The sequence below is a fragment of the Sciurus carolinensis genome, chromosome 7, assembly GCF_902686445.1.
Source record: "Sciurus carolinensis chromosome 7, mSciCar1.2, whole genome shotgun sequence".
Lineage (NCBI taxonomy): Eukaryota > Metazoa > Chordata > Mammalia > Rodentia > Sciuridae > Sciurus > Sciurus carolinensis.
Window position 1 is genome coordinate 116,712,236 of NC_062219.1, and position 20,262 is coordinate 116,732,497.

The window sequence follows — 20,262 nt, forward strand, 5'->3', positions numbered from 1 at the left end:
ATAGGGAACCAGGGCTGTCTTGTTAAGTATAAGTATGATAGTAATAGTCACTTACTAGAAATTTCTATTTGGGCAGTGTGCGGTGATGCACTGCCTGTAATCCCAGCAGCTTGGGTGCGTTCAAGGCCAGCCTCAGCAAAAGAGAGGCACTAAGTAACCCAGTAAGACCTGCCTCTAAATAAATATACAAAATAGGACTAGGGATGTGGCTCAGCAGCCAAGAGTCCCTAAGTTCAACCCCTGTACCCCACCCCCAAATCTACTTGGGCTAGTGTTAGACTCCTGTTTCTTACTTTGAAAAGATCTTTCTAGGCAGAAAAAGGGCATCCGATAGACGATCATATTCATGTCTACTGACAGTTTATCATTAATTTAGAATTTCTTTACTGACATAATTTCTTTTACAAAAGGGCTGCTTTTCAGAGCCATTCCTATATTTCAGAGGTATACAGTTCCTCTGACAAACTCAACATATGCCAAAGAAATATATTTCAGGGTCCCACAGAGTCAAATCATGACTTGTATCTCATCTAATTCTCACCAAATCCTATCTGGATATAACAGGAGTTCAATTTATGCTTTAAATACAAATCTTGCTACTCAACCACGGGCGGCTTATTTTAAAACTGACTCACCACCACCACCACCTTTCCTTCTCCCTCTCACCCTCTCTAGCCTCTGGGGAAGCAAGATTAACATTCTTTTTTTTCCTAGGCCAAGTTACCTGTCTTTCAGCTTACTATCCACAGGAATGAAGAAATCCTGACTTGGGAGCTGGTACCAACAAATCTGTGAAACTGCTCTCTCAGAGCTACCACTTGGATGTGAATGGATTCCTGATAGGCACCTGTGGATTTTGGCGTTTGTATCCCCTATTTAAAAGCCCACTGCTTTTGAGGAGGCTCAGGGAGGATCTATAGTTGTTACAAGTTTCTAGAACTAAAAGTTACCAAAACTTAAACATGGGTGTTTCACTCAACCAGAGTTGTTTTACTTACCCTGGTCTGCTTCAACTGAGAAAATAAACTTCGGATCTTTACAATTTAAAAAGAGTAACTCCCAATTCTCACTTTATATCAGATCCTGACTTCCTGCAAAGCTGCCATCGGGAGATGGTTACCGAACTTTCATTGTTAAACAGAAACAAAATTAGGTCGTTTGGTAATAGGACCCTCGCTTCCCAGCATCAGGTTTTTTCTCATTCTCTTTTTTTTTTTTTTTTTTTTTTTTCGCCCCCCGCCCGCCCTCCGAGCGGGCCTCCTTCACGCGCACTGCACCTTGGGAGTTGTAGTCTCGAGGCCCAGATGCCTGTGGTCGGAGGCGCTGACTCACAGAGACCCAATCAGAAGAGAGCCCACAGCTCTCCGCCGGCGATTGGCTGAAGTCAGCGGCCTCCTCCCAGCGGCGCCGTCGCGCTGTCTCTAGCGAAGTCAGCGTAGGGACTTGGTAGTTGGTGTTGGTGGCCCTCTGTTCCCGGGTTCAGTCGGCGGTGTTAGTGCGGCGCAACCATGGCAGAACCTCAGCCCGCGTCCGGCCTCACTGACGAGGTCGCCCTCAGTTGCTGCTCCGACCCGGACCCTAGCACCAAGGTGGGCACAGGGACTTCTCGCGCGTCCGGGCCCTGGGGGAGCGGATCCTGCAATCCCGCCCGACTCGGCGGATGGGATTCGAACCCATTTGGCCGCTGCTGCAGGTCCGCCAGTCCTGGGCGGACGGGGCGTGGGTTGGGAAGAGGATAATAGAGTCCAATACCCCGGAGACCGTGAGATCGACTAAGAATGGAGGGGATCCTTTACTTTAGGTTGTTTCAAAAACCTGCGACCCTGCTTGCATTAACTTGTTTATTTTGGGACGGTATCTGGAAGCCAAGCCAAACGAGGTCAGGTTCCTTGTCCATGGGTGTGCGTGTTCCCCGAATCAGTCGCCATGGCCGATAGAGGAGCAGTTTCAAATTCCTAGACACAGGTTCAAAGGTCTGTCTATGCTGGGACCTTCTGGTTGCAATCATTTTCCGTAGTCGTCCCCAACTCCAGCTTCACTCTCGTGTTACATTTGTGACCCAGTAAGAAAAATGGCCTGTTGCAAATTTAGGCTTTCACTTACTTCGCATATCTGTACTGAGTCAGTGTAACTCACTCAGGTGTGGTACCTCCTGCACTCTCAAGATTAAACACATCATCTGCTTGGGAAATTTATTCTTGTGGTCATCAGTGTCATTAAATGCCTGTTTGTTCATTTAATTGCATCACTTATAAATTCCTTGTAGATTGAGTATGGGCATTATGCAGACCTCTAAGAGGGGCCCATAGATTGCCAATAACTTTGGTCTCTACTTGTCCTTTGCCTTCATGGCAGAGTCACATACCTCTAATTAACCTTTAACTAACTCTTGGTCCCCACTTAGAAAAAAGTGTTAATCACTGCAAAATTAAGGGGAAAGAAAAAAAAAAAGTTGTGTGTGTGTGTGTATGTATGCGTGCATACATATATATATATGTACACACACACACACACACCCTCTCACACCCCTCTCACTTTTGTATCCCTTAATATTAATACCTAGTTATTTTATAATGTAAATTGAGTCATTCTCAGAAAACTGTGCATTTTATGTACTGGGCTATTTCAAATAAACACACATCAACAAAAAGATTCCAGGGACAGTTTATTACTGGGCTATTTCAAACAAGAAAAGATTCCAGGTGCTGCTCAGTGGCAGAGAGCATTCTTAGCATACATGAGGCCTTGTGTTCAATCCTTGGCAAAAAATAAGTAAATAAATAAATAAAATAGCAAATTCTGGGGAAACTTTATAAATATATTACATATGCTTCCTTGCATCTTTTAAAAAATATTTTAGCTGTAAATGGACAATATCTTTATTTTTTTTAATGTGGTGCTGAGAATCAAACCCTGCACCTCACACGTGCTAGGCAAGTGCTCCACCACTGAGCAACAACCCCAGCCCCCTTGCATCTTTTTTTTTTTTTTTTTTTTTTTTTTTTGGTGCTGGGAATTGAACCCAGGGCCTTGTGCATGCTAAGCAAGCACTCTACCAACTGAGCCATATCCCCAGCCCCTTGCCTCTTAATTTACATTCCTTTTAGCTAATTTTCTCTTGATGATTTGGAGTAATCATTTTTTTTGAGATCAGTAACTATTGACCTTTGAAGTACCATATAACATAAAATGGAATACATAATACTGATACTAATTGTATAAATTAAATGTGTGAGGCTCTGAGTTGGTGTCTTAAGTACATTACTTAATTTAGTCCTCATAACAACCCCTATAGGAAGGCATAATTATCTCATTTTACAGATAAGGAGATTTAGACAAAAGTGTTGAATAACTTGCCCAGTAAAGAGCCCACATTCCCAACCTCTGCCCTATCTGACTCAAAATTACTGACTCAAGCAGTAATTTTGGAATTTGCCATGAAGGAGGGGACAGAAAAACCTTAATAAATGCATTTTTGGGGACTAGGAGGATAAGCAAGGTGAGGTCTCCTCCCTTTACTGAACATATACCAACTCTAAAGAAAGATGGACCTGGGAGGGCCTTCTAGGGGAAGGGAGCATTTTGGCAAGAATGTGGTAGTAGAATGGCAGATGCAATGCTGAGCTTGCCTGGAGAGATGATTAAATGTTTTTTGTTGAAATTCAGGTTATCCAGGCAGTGGTAAAGAAGGCCAGGATGGTAGGTTGGAGATAGATCATGAAGAGAACCTTGAATGTCATATCTAAGAACAATTTCATATAGGTAGGGAGAATGATCCAGGACTTTGAAGCATTCTGTAGGGTAGATTGGAAGATTCCAAGTCTGGATTTGATGAGGCCATTTAAGCTTTTCCAGAAGGTGAAATAAGTGATGCATGTTTGAGAAGGAGAGAGAGACAAGAGCAGAAAGACAACTTATTTATTGAACATTTGTGGCATCTTCATCATGAAGTCACATCAAAGACTACACAGCTGTACCACATCTTGGGTGGTCTTACTTGGCTGACATTTTTCAACAGGCTGAATATTCCTCCTTTCAACTGGCAATCCCTAACAACCATTCTTTTTATTATTTCTATCAGTTCTTTGATAGAATAGACAATGTCCTCAATGTTGTCATTATTTTAAGTTACACTACCAATGTCAACATATCACTCTGTATAGCTATATCTCACACATATAGGACTGTCTCTCTCTCTCTCTCTCTCTCTCTCTCTCTCTCTCTCTCTCTATATATATATATATATATATATATATATATACATATATATACACATATATAGATAGATAGATTTTTTTTTTAATTTTTTTTTTTTTTTTTGGGTGCTGGGGATCGAACCCAGGGCCTTGTGCTTACAAGGCAAGCACTCTACCGACTGAGCTATCTCCCCAGCCCCGGATAGATAGATTTTTTTTTTTTTTAATTTTAATGTGGAGCCCCTGTCCCATCTGAATGGTATGGAATGGTGTCCACTTGAGCTGAGTTTTGTTAAATAAGGAGGAGGTAACCAGGTAGAGTTGAATGCAGGGGAATGAAAAGGAGGAAGAAAGATGGACAATGACCCTATAGACGACTGATTTTTCTAGGCATAGAGACTCATAGTATATATAAAGACAAGTGACATCAGTGAACTGAGGCTTAGACTGACATTTTAGGTAGTGGGAGTTGAAATACACAAAATAATCATTGGGATGCTCAAAGAAAATTTGAGAACTCAATATGTTTACTTGTTTTCTTACCTTAAAGATTTCTACTTGGTAAATAAATTGTGTGTATGTAATATATATTTACATTATACATATATTTATATCTTTATTATATTTATTTCTATACTATATTTTTTTTGTTTTCAGGATCTTATATGTGCTAAGCATCTGCTCTGACACTTAGCCACACTCCCAGTCCAGTGTCATAGTGGTATATTCATCCTGGTATATTGGACATGTACATAATTAAAATAAATGCACATTTGTTGGGGGTACACACATTTTTTAAGTGGTAAGGTATGAAGTAGTAAATGCTTGAGATAAAAGATGATGTTAAAGAAGTGTACAGCAACCATATATGTTTGCTTTTCCCCCAAAGGGTTGAGAAACCACCAAAGGATTGGGGATTGAATACAGGATTTCACACATGCTAGGCAAATACTCTACCACTGAGCTAGGTCCCCAGCCTGAAGGATTGAATTTTTAACCCAGAAATGGGTTTTCATTATAGAAGGATCACTCTGAATTGCATTTAGATAAGCCTGCAAAAAGCAGAGAGATGATTTTTCAGGCAGGAAGTAGTAAGGACCTAAACAATCTAGTGGTCATTAGGGAGACTAGGAGGAGAAAGATTCCAGGAGAGGTTTAACAGGCAGGTAAACAGAGTGCTTGGTTTGGGGAAGGAATGTTGAGGGAGGAATCAAGGAGAATTCAAGGGTCTGACTTGAACTAACAAGGGGTAGTTGAAGCATTGACTCTTGGCAATATAGGAAGAAGTATTGTTTGGGCTATAATGAATTTGATGTTCAAACAAGTGGAAATGATGAGTAGGTGCAGGAGATGTAAGTTTAGAGCTGAGGTTAGAGGTATGGGCTGGAGAGTACAGAATTGGGGAATCAAAAACAATAGTCAGTAGTGGAAACTCTGGGTGTTTGTCTTATAATAATAACAACATCTGCAGCAAGACAGATAATAAACAGAGTAGCTTGCTCTGGGCCCAGCGTTATGCTAAGCACTTTCATGCATTATTCCCTTTACATTTCAGCTCAAGCATAGCAACTAGAAACTGTAATCATCCTCATTTTAAGGATGTGGAAATAGGTTCAAGGAAAGTATTGATTTACTCAAGATTAGAGTTGTAAAGCCAGCATTTGAACCATATTGCCTTTCAAAAATAATTCCTTTCATACTTGTGTATTTTTTTTCCCTTTCCTTTGCGTGAGGAATGAAAGGCCTCATGATACTAAAGAAATGACCAATAATATTGGATGCAGCTTGGTGAGAACTATTTTATCTCAAAGTTCTTTAGGTTAGAAGTCTGACATGAGTCACACTGGTTAAAACGGGAGGTATTGACAGGACTGCGTTCCCTATTACAGGCTCAAAAGAATCTGCTTCCAAACTCAGATTATTCACTGGGTTCCATTCCTTTCAGTTTTAGGGCAAGGTCTTGGTCTCCTTGCTGGCTATCAGTTGTGGGGGTGGGGGTGTAGGAGATCTGCCTGTAATTCCTTCTGTCTGTTCTCCTGCTTCTCACACCAGCACCTGCAGGTTAGCTCCTCATCTTGGCATCTCTGACCTCCCCTGCTGCCCCTCCTCTCTTCTGCTGCCTTTTCCTGTGTCTCTCACTGTTCTGCCTTTCTCTTCTGCTTTTAAGGTCTCATGTGATTGATTACTTTTAACTCATCTGGATAATCTTGGCCAATCTCCCTATTTTAAAGCCAACTGATTAATAACTTTAATTCTACCTGCAAAGCCCTTTACAGCAGCACCTAAGTTAGTGTTTGATAGAATAATCAGGGACCTCTTTAGAATTGAGTCCTTGCCTGCAACTCCCTCCAGAGACCGCAGTGCACTGGCCAAGCACCAAGTCTACAGCTTGCCTCTAGGAGGCCTGCCAAATAGAGCCTTTGAATTTGCCTTTGGTCTAGCCTGAAAGAGCACACATAGATTTTCTCTGGAGTTGGCCTCCTCAAGCAAACATCTAATTGACAGGGAAGCAGCAGTCACTCACATTAGCTGGGTGAGGAAGATGTTTTTCTGGTGTTCTCAGTACCTTGTTTTAATCTGTGCTTACATAAGCATATGATGTGGAACTGGTCTTGCTACTTTATAAAAATTTTTTAAAATTCTAAATTTGGTCTCTTCATTGCAGTCATAGAGTGGCTTTGTTAAGTGTTTTTGTGACTATGTTCAACAGGAGGGAACCAGTGCCCAGATATTGGGAGCTACTTTTCTCGTTCCCAGTTGCACACTAAACCTGAGGTCTCTAGGAGTGCAGTTCCTGACTGAGAAAAGCAACCCAAATATTCTGGAAACATGGAAGCTCAGAGCCAACTTACTTATATGTGATTATAAGCTATGAATAAAGAATTTAATTATTATATTTATTTAAGGTTGGTTTTAATAAGATGTAGTACTTTTCAAGCTAGTTTTGTCTTAAGTGAGAATTTTAATTCTTACAAGAATACTGTTTGTTGGGCTAGGGTTGTGACTCAGTGGGGGAGCACTTACCTAGCATGTGTTAGGCACTGGGTTTGATTCTCAGTACTGCATATAAATAAATTAAATAAAGGTCTGTCAACAACTAGAAAAAAAAGAATTCAGTTTGGTTTTTTGAATTTAGCAAATACAAAAATATAATTGCCCAGTGATATTGAGTAAATAAAGTACATTTGTATTTTTTCTTTTTTTTTTACTTTATTTTTAAAAATTTTTAACAGTGATAAATTTTTTTAAAAAATTATTTTCATACATGTATATAGGGTAATAATGTTTGTCTCAATCTATCTGTCCTTCCCATCCCCACCACCCCACCCCTCCTTTCACTTCCCTCTGTATAATCCAAAGTTCCTTCATTCTTCCCTACCTACCCCCAACTATGGATCAGCATCCTCTAATCAGAGAAAACATTTGGCCTTTGGTTTTTGGGATTGACTTATTTCACTTAGCATGATTTCCCAATGATATTGAGTAAATAAAGTACATTTGTTTTTTTTTAAAAAATGTTTGTAGTTGTAGGTAGACAGCATACCTTGATTTTATTTATTTTTATGTGGTGCTAAGGATCTAACCCAGTGCCTCACACATGTTAAGGCAAGTGCTCGGCCACTGAGCTACAGCCCCAGCCCCTACATTTATATTTTATATGGTGTGAGTCACAGGAGAGAGATGACAGTGACTGCAAAGGGAGTGGTGAGAGTTTTTGGACCTGTTTTGTCACGTCCATGTGTACAGCAGATTAAAATTGTTGGGGAAGACTGACACATGGACTGGAAGGTACCTATGGTAATGAGACCTGAACTTAAAATCAGAAAACTGGGGTGATTAATTTAATCATTTGCAATCAGCCTCCCATCTATAAAACTGGGATACTAATACTTGTAGATAGTGATCCTCAGAGTTCTTAGATGTGACAAAGTCAACCCCTAAGCCAACTGTTACTGTTAATGCTAATAATGATCTTTATTCTATCAGTTTATGTACTCCATCATTTTATCAGTTGAGCCTTCTATTTCCTGATGTGGAAATTACAGGGTTTCACAAAGGAGTTAGAGACAGTAACTTTTTATGTTATGGGGCACAACTTAAGAACAGACCGATCACCACTAAGAAGTCCAAATTTGAGAGTCTTTATTAAGCCGGCCGGCTGACTGTTTCACACAATGCCCAAAAAAATGGCTATTGGGAGAACAGCCCCTACCACAGGGTTGTAGGGGTTCTTATACATTAATCATAAGTGTCTGTTGCTATGATTCAAAATTACACATTAACATCATGAGATCATCGACAGAGGGGGAAGTGGGTCAAAATGACCCTTACTTAGGTACAAACTAAGGAATGGTTACTAACATCCACACAATTACTGTTCACATGATACATTGTTTAGGAGCAATAGGAATCAAAAGAGAGCAATTTTTCTTTACATAGGAATTATCATTCTGTATTGTTAAACATGTCACTCTAAGTAACTGATATGGGTACAGAGGTGGGTGTTCCCATGGGAGAAGCTTATTTCCTACATAACATGGAGTCACAGAGCAAAATGGAGTCTGTTTAGTCATTTCCTTTAGAGTCTGGCCTATAACATTCTCATGGAGTCAGATCTGTCAGCCCATCACATTTTACCTTTTAGTTATTTTGGAGTCTAAGATCATGTGACTTCTTGCTAATTTACATGGTTACCAGTAAATGGTTCAGGAAAGACAGTTCTCTGCATTCACTCACAAATATTATAGCAGTTGGATTCTTTATTTATAACATCAAACAAAGTCTTAGTTCAGTTTGTCCAAAGGCAGCCTGGAATAAGGATTGTAAGTAGATTCTTTGGGAGTGGGTCACAGAAAGCTCTGTGGATTGGGGAAGGATGGCCTACAATAGGTGTTTGCTTGTGATCATTGAGGGCACCAGGGATTCCATCCTGCTGGAGCCTCTGAGGGACCATGTGGAGCATGCCTCAGAATTGTTCCACCAAGGAGCAGGAAAGCCAGATATTTTATATACCTTTGATTGAGGGTAATTCTTAAGATATAAACTTCCTGCCACACTGGGACCCACAACAAGAAAGCACTGCTGGGCAGAACCACAGGAGCTTGTGGGTGATAGGAACTGTTCCAGGTGATTTTCATAGTAGGCTGAAGGGACAAAAGTGTTCTTTTCTTTTTCTTTCTTTTTTTAAACATTGTGTTACAATAGTGTACTATTTGGGCTGGAGATAAAAAAAAAATAGTGTACTATTTGTATCTTATTGTAGAGAACACAATGTTGGTAATAAGTGATGACAATTAAAGGTTTTTAATATATTCTGTTTTTCCTTAGGATTTTCTGTTGCAGCAGACCATGCTGCGAATTAAGGATCCTAAGAAGTCACTGGATTTTTATACTAGAGTCCTTGGAATGACGTAAGAAGATCATTTATTGGAACCTTAAATGCATAGCTTTGCAAATATAGGGAATGCTTTCAGGCCCATTTAAAAATTGTAGTTTGTTTCAAAAGTGACAAAAGTTCTTTAGGCAAGGAGTCTATAAGGAGGGCTGAATAGATAGGGTTTAGATTAACTTTCCTCTCTTATTCCAGCCAGGCTCAATGGCAACAAAAGGCACAAATACTTGCATTTTCTCCAAATTCTTTTCTCTGAGAGCTGCCTGCCAAATCCTTAATATATTCAGACCCTTTTTGATATTCTGACCACTTTTAACCTGCTGTTTACTTCTAAAAACATAAATATGAGGACATTTTACTCAGAAAAACCAATAGTTTTACTTAAAATTGGCCCTGTTCCAATTTTATGAGCTGCGCCGTTCTGTTTTACCGAACAGGTAAAAGCCACGCACGGCTCTTATAATCCTTAAAGCATTATTCCCACTCGTTTACCACCCCGCCCCCCAGCTTCATTGTGGTATAATTGATAGTTTTACTTTTTCTTGATTTTTTTTTTCTTAAGTAACATGAGTTTTGTTTTGTTTTGTTTTGTTTTTTTGCAGTGCTGGGGATTGAACCCAGGGCCCTACCAACTGAGCTATATCCTATTTTTAATAATATAGATACATAAAGAATAAAATTAGGGCTGGGGTTGTGGCTCAGTAATAGAGTGCTTGCCTAGCACATGTGAGGCACGGGGTTCAATCCTCAGAACCACATAAAAGTAAATAAACAAAATAAAGGTATTCTGTCCATCCACAACTTTAAAAAAATTTTTAAAAGAATAAAATAAATGATCTTTAATTTACTGCCTAGACGCTCTCCACTGATATTGAGAGAATAATTTAAGTAATATAGTAGGTCCATTTAGAAAATTCGACCAGTTCAGAAAAATACAAAATGAAAAATGATAGATTCCTTCCCCTAGTCCTCCCTAAAGATAACTAGTATTATAGTTTCTTTGATTCTTTCAAAAAAAAAAAAAAAGTAGTTTTGCATATATTTATGACACATTTAAAGAGCAGAATGAACACAGATTTCTTGTATGCTTGCTCTTTGCCAGGGTTTCTCCCATTATTTCCTTTAGTCTTCACAATAGGCCTTTGAGCAACTTAAATCCTATTTTTGCAGGTGAAGAATCCAAAGCTTAAAGAGATAAGTTATTGGTCTCAAATCCCACACTTGGCACATGGCAGAGCTAGAATTTGAGTCTATGTCCAATTGACTCCATGTTGACCTTGTTTTTAAAGAGCTCCCTAATAGGATGCAACTTGACAATGACCTAGAAGAGCCTCCTCTGGGAAAAACAAGTTGCAGCAATTTCATTGGTTTCAATTGCCAGCTGATTGGTGGGTAAGGCTCCTGCCATTGGTTTCAGGAGGTGCAGAGAGAGTTTTTCATGATTGGACTGTTTGAGGTATTTGATACTTTATTATATGCATATTGGAGTAAATCTTACTTATGATAAGTCTGTACTGGATCTGAGCGGACCAAAGCATATGCACAGCAGTGATAATTAAGTGAAAGATTTGGAGCAAAACTCTAGCAACTTCCCTTTTGATATGCTTCAACCATCTGTAATTTTTGATTATGAACCAGGTCATCTTTGAGCATTTAACCCTCAATAATTGAAAGAAAATGGCATTCTGGACATTTTCATTCTACTCTGCTCCTTACAAATAATCCTACATTCTTTAAACTCATTTTCTAAGCTGTAACTTCAGTTGTCTTTTTTAAAACCTCAGAATTCGCTCTTTTCTCATATCAGGTGTCTCCTTTCCCACTCTTTCCTTTCATCCCACAAACAAGCTTAAGCCTTCTAGAAGGATTGTTGCCCTACTTTCTTGCCCACCCTAGCATTGCCACCACCACCTACTTGGAGAGACCATACTTGCTGCTGTTTTATCCGCCCACTGCCCCATCTCTCCCAAGCCCAGTGAAATCCAGCTTCTGCTCTACGCTGTTCAGACTGCTCTCACCGGACCTTGCTATATTCCCACACCTTTTCTCAGGCTTACTCCTGTTTCACGCTCCTGCAGTATTTGCTACTATTATCTGCTTTATCGTTAATGTTCACATCTTCTGTGGTAGTAATCTGTCCTTTTTCCTTCTCTCATACCACCTATCCTCAATTTTCTTTCCTAGAAATTTTGGCATAGTAAGAGCTCAATAAGTATATATACTTAAATATCTATAGCACATATCTGAAAAAATAAAGTAATGCATTATATCATTCACTAAAAAGAAAATTTTCTCCATTTACAAACAAGTACTGTAATTCCAGTTAAATTGCATTAAATTGAAGAATTAATGAATTATAAAAGTTTCCTTTTATTTTCATATTTCCCAGTTATTTACAGACCAAACAAAGGGTAATGTTGTCATTCTTCTTGTTGGTTTTATTTTTGTAGTGCTGGGGATAGAGCCCAGGGACTTGCACATGCCAGGCAAGCACTCTACCACTGAGCTCCATCACCAGCCCCAATTAGGTGTTTGTTTTTTTTTTGTTGTTGTTTTTGTTTTGTTTTTGTTTTTGTTTTTGCTTTTGTTTTTGCAGTGCTGGGGATTGAACCCAGGGTCTTATGCTTTCGAGGCAGGCAGTCTACCAGCTGAGCTATATTCCCAGCCCAGGTGTTTTTAAATGAGATTTTTTTCACTGATTTTTTTCCCCCTTGCTTTTTCCATTCAACTAGCTTTCCTATACACATAGCTCTTATTTATAGAACTTGAATATTGGGTTGTGTTGATTTTAGTTTGAATCAACTTTTCCTTCATTAATTAGTCTTGTTTTTTAAATTTCAGGTTACTTCAAAAATTAGATTTTCCTACTATGAATTTTTCACTCTATTTCTTGGCTTATGAGGATAAAAATGACTTCCCTAAAGATAAAAATGAAAAATTAGCATGGGTATTCTCCAGAAAAGCAACACTTGAACTGACACAGTGAGTATATTTTTCTTTTTATGTATTTCAGATTTTCTTAAGGCTTTTTTCTTTTGGTACTTTTTGTTGTTGTTGTTGTTGTTGTTGCTTATTTACCAGTTTAATTCAATTTGTAACAACATGTTTGAGTGTTTTTACATGGATCTTCTAGTCTTTGTATTGTGGTATAGATAGGGCAAATGTCTTTTAGAGAATTTAAGACTGTGAAGTAATAAGACATTTGCCAAACTGTAGTTAACTAATGTTTAGAGACTATAACTAAAATCTTCCAACATTCAAAATTTTTTTCTTTTGTAATTTTGCTGCATTTTTTGATCCAGAAATGTTATTTAATATGTTCCCTTAAAAAGTTATTAAACCATTTGTAATATTTAATATTAAAATTTTAAGATATTTTGCCAGGCATTGTGGCACACGCCTGTAATCCCAGCAATGGAGGAGGCTGAGGCAGGAGGATCATAGGTTTAAGCACAACCTCACCAACCTAGTGAGGCCCTAAGCAACATAGCAAGACCCTGTCTCAACATAAAATTTAATAAAAAGGGCTGGGGAGGCATTTTTACAATTTGAACATTTGAAAATGTTGGAAGAAGTATTCCCCCTTTTTCCTTTTTATGTTTTTAAGTTTGTTTTTCTGTACTCTTTAACAAATACCAAAAGAGCATTTGTTTCAAGATGTGTGATTTAGTTCCTTGATCTAAAACAAAGTTTTTGAATCAGACAGACCTAGACATGGGTCTTAATTCTAACACTAATTCTATGACCCTGAAAAATTCCCTAAAGTGATAGTCTCATTCAAAAAAAGGAACTCTTCAAGTCTGGGCCATGGAGTTGTTTCAAGGGTTAAATGAAATATAAAGTACTGCAGACAATAAATAATAGTTGCTGTTATTATTGTTATTGTTTTTATTCAGATGCCTGATTTTGCCATCTCCTTAATCTAGTTAAAATCATGAAATCATACTTTGCTGATTGCTCTTTCTGCAGTTAAAATTGTGATATTTGTAGTAGCAGGGGTTAGGCCAAGTATGTAGAGTGGCATAGTAAGAGTTCCAAGACAGATTTCTTCTCAGGTATCAGTTCTATAGCTGGGTGCAGTGATGCACACCTGTAATCCCAGTGACTTGAGAAGCCAAGGCTGGAGGACTGCAAGTTCAAGACCAGCCTCAGCAACTTAACAAGACCTGTCTCAGAATAAAACATAAAAAGGGCTGGGGATGTGGCTCAGTGGTTAAGCACCCCTGGGTTCAATCTCCCATGCCAAAAAAAAAAAGCACACACACACACACACACACACACACAAAAGAGAGAGAGAATATCTATTCTACAGAACAGAATTATAAATTATATTTTCCCTTCTTTTGTAGCAATTGGGGTACTGAAAATGATGAGACTCAGAGTTACCACAATGGCAATTCAGACCCTCGGGGATTTGGTATGTTTGCCTGTTTATATGTAACATGTGGATTTGTTGATTTTAAATGACATCCATACTTAAAATTATAGTAAACCTAAAACATCAATGGCCTAATTAACAAGTAAAATCAGTTTATTAGAGGTATATTTTATTTCCACAAGTCTTATTTAGGAATTATATAATTTCTCAATAAATATACTCTCTCACAATGGTTTTACTTTTAAGTCTCCATATTCTACTTTCTGTTGACTTTTTAATTAAAAAAAAAAAACTATGGTAATTAGAATCTCAATTTCTTTTAGTGTACATTTCTGTCTTGATTTAAAATTTGTCAATTCAAGATGACAGGATTACAGACTTCAGTTGACTGCTATATAGTTAATGCCAATAACATACCTACGGAGCATTTGTTTTTTTGTTTTTTGTTTTTTTCAGAATTTAGATTATTCTTTTTTGTATAGATTATTCTTAACAGAACTATATGTGAGGTAGTATTGGTTTATTTTAAATAACGTATCATTTATAGCAACTAATTATTCTATTATACCCAGGTAATTGGTCTATATTTGTTCTTTAATATATGAGACTTTGAACCTAGTTTACTCAGTTTGCTTTCAAATGTTATGTTTTGAAATACACAAGTTTCAGAAGCTACTGTGGCACTTGGAGATCCTGGTGTAATTATTTCTTCCTTCTCTCTGTATTTTTCTTTTTTCTTTTTTTGGTGGTGGTGGGGGTCACCTAAGGTCACATTGGAATTGCTGTTCCTGATGTATATGGAGCTTGTAAAAGATTTGAAGAACTGGGAGTCAAATTTGTGAAGAAACCTGATGATGGTGAGTCTAGTACTTATTGTGTTCTTGGCCTTCTTTAATTAAATAATATTTATTAGCATCCACAGAGGGCACTGTTACAGTAAAATCTTTTTGGCTACAGGTGATAGAAGTTGACATCAGCCAGCTTAAAGCAAGAAGAAAAATTATTAGAAAAATGCCTGGGTATCTTAGGGAATTGAAAGACAGAGTGGCTTCACAAGGGACTAGACACAGGATCTGAAAGCCATCAAAAACCTAGGCTATGGGCTGGGGTTGTGGCTCAGTGGTAGAGCCCTTGCCTAGCATGTGTAAGGCACTGAGTTCAATTCTCAGCACCACATATAAATAAATGAGTAACTTAAAGGTCCATCAACAACTGAAAAAAAAAACCTAGGCTAGGGGCCTGGGGTTGTAGCTCAGTGACTGAGTGCTTGCCTAGCATGTGTGCAGCACTGGGTTCAATCCTTAGCACCACATAAAAATATGTGAATAAAATAAAAGTATTGTGTCCATCTACAACTAAAAAATAAAACCAAAAAAACCCTAGGCTCCTTTTCCCACTCTATAACCCTATCACAGTCTCTCTTTGGCCACCACCTTTCACTATCTCAGGGTTTAACTGGTCATTCAAAAATAAGTTTGAGCTGGATGCAGTGGCGCACACCTGTAATCCCAGTGGCTCAGGAGGCTGAGACATGAGGACTTTGAGTTCAAAGCCAGCCTCAGCAACTCAACGAGGCCCTAAGCAACTCAGTGAGACCCTGTCTCCAAGTAAAATTTTTTTTTTAAAAAAAAGAGCTAGGGAGGGCTGGGGAGATAGCTCAGCTGGTAGAGTGCTTGCCTCGCAAGCACAAAGCCCTGAGTTCGACCCCCAGTACCGCAAAAAAAAAAAAAAAAAAAAGGGCTAGGGAGGGCTAGTATTGTAGTTCAGTGGTAGAGCCCTTGCCTAGCACACATGAGGCACTGGATTCAATCATCAGACCACATAAAGATAAATAAAATAAAGGTATTGTGTCCATCTACAACTAAAAATTTACAACTAAAAGTTTTTGTTTTTTTTTTAAAGAGGACTAGGGATGTGGCTCAGTGGTTAAGTGCCCCTGGGTTCAATCCTCAGTACCAAAAGAACCTCCCCAAAACAACAATAAGTTCATTTAAGTCTGTTTTATATGATATTAACATAACTGTACCAGATCTCTTTAGTTAATAATTGCCTAGTATTCCTTTTTTATTACTTTATAACCTTTGTATGTACTTATATTTTAGGTATGTCTTAAAATAGTGTATATTTGGGTTTTGTTGAATTTACATGTATTTTGATTATTTTACTTGGATCTGCTTTTGCTACCATAATTTATTACTTAATTTTAAGTTGAAACTTTTCATTATTTTATTTTAACCCTTTTTTTAAATTAAAATATTTAACATCCAAATCTCTTCCCTACTAAGAAAATAACTTATTCCCCTTGACCCCCGTCATATCACTATTACATAGACTGGAATATTTTTGATTCATATTTTTTTTTCCTTTGGTTGTGGCATTTTTTAAAGATAGCATTAAATACAGTAAGTTATTTTGAAAATCTTTTCTGCGTATATCTCTTGTAGCATCTTTTGAATTTTTCTGTCCCTTTGTGTGTGTGTGTGTGTGTGTGTATTTTAGTTGTAGATGAACACAATACCTTTATTTTATTTATTTTTACTCAGCTGTTGTGTTCTTAATCTATCATTTTTTTTATCTCATTTTTGCTTGGTTCCTTTAATATTTTCTCATTCTTATTTCATATTGGTAATATTATTTCATATTGTCCATCAATTTACATGTTTTAATTTTTGGTCCATTTTGTCCTAATATTTCATCTTGTTTTTGAATCTATAATCCTTTTTTTTTTTGTACTTGGGATTGAACCCAGGAGCACTTAACCACTGAACCACATCCTCAGCCCTTTTTTGTATTTTATTTAGAGACAGCGTTTTGCTGAGTTGCTTAGGGCCTCACTAAATTGCTGAGGCTGGCTTTGAACTTGGAATCTTCCTGCCTCAGCCTCCCAAGCTGCTGGGATTATAGGCATGCACCATCATGCCTCATTGTTATCCATCATTTTATGTGTGTGTGTGTGTCTGTGTATTTGTGTTTATTATAGCTGGGCATGGTGGCGCATGCCTATATATATATATGTGTGTGTGTATGTGTGTGAATATATATATATATATATATATATATATATATATATTCATTCAATGGTTATGTTCTTCAAATCTGTTATTTTGTCTTCTAAGCTTCCCACACACACGTACCTGCACTTGTTTGCTGTTTCAGTCCATCATGTAGTGTGAATGGAGGAAGACCTGTCCTTAACAACCTGAATGGTGTTAGGAAAATGGGCAGGATAAGCTGAGGCTGGGATTCCAAGGCACCTAGAAATGAGTCAGACTCTTTATATTCCCCAGAACAGCTTGTTCCCCCTTGTCCCTAAGGGAAAAGCAGTATTAATAGAAAACACTTCTGAAGTTGTCATTCCCTAGCCCTGGATATGTGAAAAGTGGGTAGGAAGATGAGTTGATCCCTTTCTCAGGTCCTGATAGCATAAACTTTCTGTATTGTCCTTATTTAATCCTGAGGACATCTGGGAACCAATGGTTGGGGCCCCCTACAAGTAAGTGTAAGGGCAAGTGCCAATGCCCCAGGTCCTGGGGGAGCAAAAGCAAAACTCCTTCTGTTTTTCCTCCCACAGTTGTGATGTACTGCCTTCTGGTCTGACCCCCAGAGACTAGGTTAAAATAGTCACCCCACTCTGCTCCTACCTGTTCTTCTCAACCATCCCCCTGAGATTCTTACTCTTTCCCCCCAATGTTTTCCATTTGTATCCTCTTGGGTTAGCCTTGTTGAAAGCATCCAGAGATAGAAGTCAAGTCAATTCAGCATCTTGGTCTGAAAATAAATTTCAAGTTACATTTTTACATGTAAGCAAACAACTCTGACCTGTTAGCCTTTCCATCCTACTTATGAATTTCTGGGAGAAAAAAATCTGATTGTCAGGAATTGGGTTACTTACCCTACTATTTAAAAGGATTTATGTGACTCAAGTCTGTAGGTATTTTTGGTTGTTTAGGTAAAACATGCTACCTGCTCCCTTAAGCACCTTCCTATTTTCTTCTTTAAAATAATTTGGGGCCAGGCACAGTGGTGCACACCTGTAATCACAGCAGCGCCTGGGGAGGCTGAAACAGTAGGATCACAAGTTCAAAGTCAGCCTCAGCAACTCAGCAAGGCCTTAAATAACTCAACAAGACCCTACCTCTAAATAAAATACAGAAAAAGGGCTGAGGTTGTGACTCAGTGATTAGGCATCCCTGGGTTCAATCCCAGGTACCAAAACAAAACAAAAGAAAAAAAAAATTGGGACTACTAAGCTGGGTGTATTGGTGCACACCTATAATCCCAGCCTCTTGGGAGGCTGAGTCAGGAGGATCACAAGTTCAAAGCCAACCTCAGCAAGTTAGCAAGGTCCTGAGCAATTTAGCAAGACTTTGTCTCAAAATAAAAAAAATATTATTATTTATGGCTGCTGAATTGATATTGTGAACAGTATCATGGTGAGGCAAACACTTGATACCTAACAGATGTTGCAGTCCTCTGGTTTATTTTAGGAGAACTTGTTTCCAGCTATGTGTGGAAGATAACATTTTAGTAATGATGAAAAAACATAAATTTTGGCAACACTGACAATATATGAATTTTGTTTTTCTGCACTACTAGGGATTAAACCCAGGAGTGCTCTACAACTGAGCTACATCCATAGCCCTTTTTATTTTTTATTTTGTGGCAGGGTCTCACTAAGTTGCCCGACCTTAGTGATCTTCCTGCCTCAGACTCTTGAGTTGCTGGGATTACAGGTGGTCTGGCACAACATAGAATTTCTTTTAAAAAATAAGTAACAGTCCATAAATTTGCATGTCATTCTTGCATAGGGGCCACATTAATCTCTGTATTATTCCAATTTTTGGTATATGTACTACCAAAGTAAGCATATAATATAGAAATTTTTAAAAATTAAAACTACAAACAAAATTGTGTATTTTTAAAATGTAAATTAAAATTTGAATTAATAAAACTATTTTTAATTTATAAGGTTTTTTTTTTCTTTTTCAGTTTTTCCAGTAATGAAAAATTTCAATTTACAGGTAAAATGAAAGGTCTGGCATTTATTCAAGATCCTGATGGCTACTGGATTGAAATTTTGAATCCAAACAAATTGACAACTATTTAGTTCATGAGAATGGTCCTTTAAGATGTCAGTGAAGATGGAGAAAAGACTGGACACAATATGATTCAAGATATTCAGATACCAGAAGCATCTAGAACCAATGGATCATTGTTCAAATTCAAATTATTTAGTCCATTTCTCTTTCCTTTTTCATGTTTTTTTTCCCACCCAAGTGATCATTCTAGTTTTAAAGTAGTGCTTTATCTTATGACCTTGAATGTAGCTGTATGACTTTACTTTTTAGGCAATAATTATAACAATTCCTTTAGAGGCTGCATTTGCTGCCTTCTGTCTCTCTTCAGGTCTGCCTTTGAATCATCATCTTTTGAAAAAGAAACATTTATCATTTTTTTGTGGCAGTTATCCTCTGGGGTTTCAATTCCTCAGAAATAACTTTTCACAATGGAAAGTAAAGAACACTGAACAAAAATGAATCTTCATGTGTACTTCAAACAGTATAAAGTGTTTATTTTACAAAAGAGAAGTTACTCTTGAGAGCAATTCAGAATCATGCTGACAGGGATACTAATAGAAAAACTAATTTCTTTTTTATTTATATAATACTTTTAAAGTTCAAGGACTAACCTCATTTATTTGGGATTGGGGAGTAGGAAGGGAATAATATTTACTAGGTACCGATGCACTAGACTAAGCTGTAACATACTGTACATCACATAATACTTCTAGTATTAAGACTAAACATGTTGTTTCAGTTAACTTTCTGGCTGCTGTGGCCAAAAGACCTGACCAGAACAATTTTAAAGGAGGAAAAGTTTTATTTGCTCACAGTTTCAGGGGTCTCAGTCCATAGATGATCAACTCCATTGCTCTGGACCTGAGGTGAGGCAGGACATCATGGCAGAATGGTGTGGAGGATGAAAGCAGCTCAGGATATGGCAATCAAGAAGCAGAGAGAGCTCTGCTCACCAGGGACAAAGTACAAACCCCAAAGGCACGTCCTGAGTGACCTACCTCTTCCAACCAAATCCTACCTGCCTACAGTTACCACCCATGTGATCCATATCAGTGAATTATTAATGCACTGATTAAAAGGTTAAGACTCAATCCATTTCACCTCTAAACTTTCTTGCATTGTCTCACACATGAACTTTCGGGGGACATATCTAAACCATAACACATATAAAACAACTTTAATGAATTGAAGGTAATATAAATAGGCTCAAGTACTCAA

At 37.9% G+C, this 20,262-nt stretch overlaps 1 protein-coding gene and 1 pseudogene across 2 annotated transcripts; one reads left to right on the forward strand and one right to left on the reverse strand.

Moving 5' to 3' along the window:
* Window positions 1-1,409: 1,409 nt before the first annotated feature.
* On the forward strand, window positions 1,410-19,523 carry Glo1 (glyoxalase I). 2 transcript variants are annotated; one of them, XM_047558285.1, is made up of 6 exons: window positions 1,410-1,589; window positions 9,525-9,607; window positions 12,430-12,570; window positions 13,938-14,005; window positions 14,734-14,823; window positions 18,956-19,523. In XM_047558285.1, the coding sequence occupies exons 1-6, from the start codon at window positions 1,509-1,511 to the stop codon at window positions 18,994-18,996; spliced, it is 504 nt and encodes a 167-aa protein (XP_047414241.1). In that variant the 5' UTR covers window positions 1,410-1,508; the 3' UTR covers window positions 18,997-19,523. The 2 variants fall into 2 exon arrangements, with proteins under 2 accessions (XP_047414241.1, XP_047414240.1); XM_047558284.1 differs by having other exon boundaries at window positions 1,412-1,589; window positions 18,988-19,523.
* On the reverse strand, window positions 18,730-18,830 carry LOC124989808 (uncharacterized; annotated as a pseudogene).
* Window positions 19,524-20,262: the final 739 nt, after the last annotated feature.

Excerpts from the sequence above, each read along its gene's own strand:
- Glo1 (XM_047558284.1), top strand. The coding sequence starts at position 1,509 with ATGGCAGAACCTCAGCCCGCGTCCGGCCTCACTGACGAGGTCGCCCTC. Across the intron at positions 1,590-9,524 it reads ACCCGGACCCTAGCACCAAG|GATTTTCTGTTGCAGCAGAC; the intron begins GTGGGCACAGGG and ends GTTTTTCCTTAG. Across the intron at positions 12,571-13,937 it reads GCAACACTTGAACTGACACA|CAATTGGGGTACTGAAAATG; the intron begins GTGAGTATATTT and ends CTTCTTTTGTAG.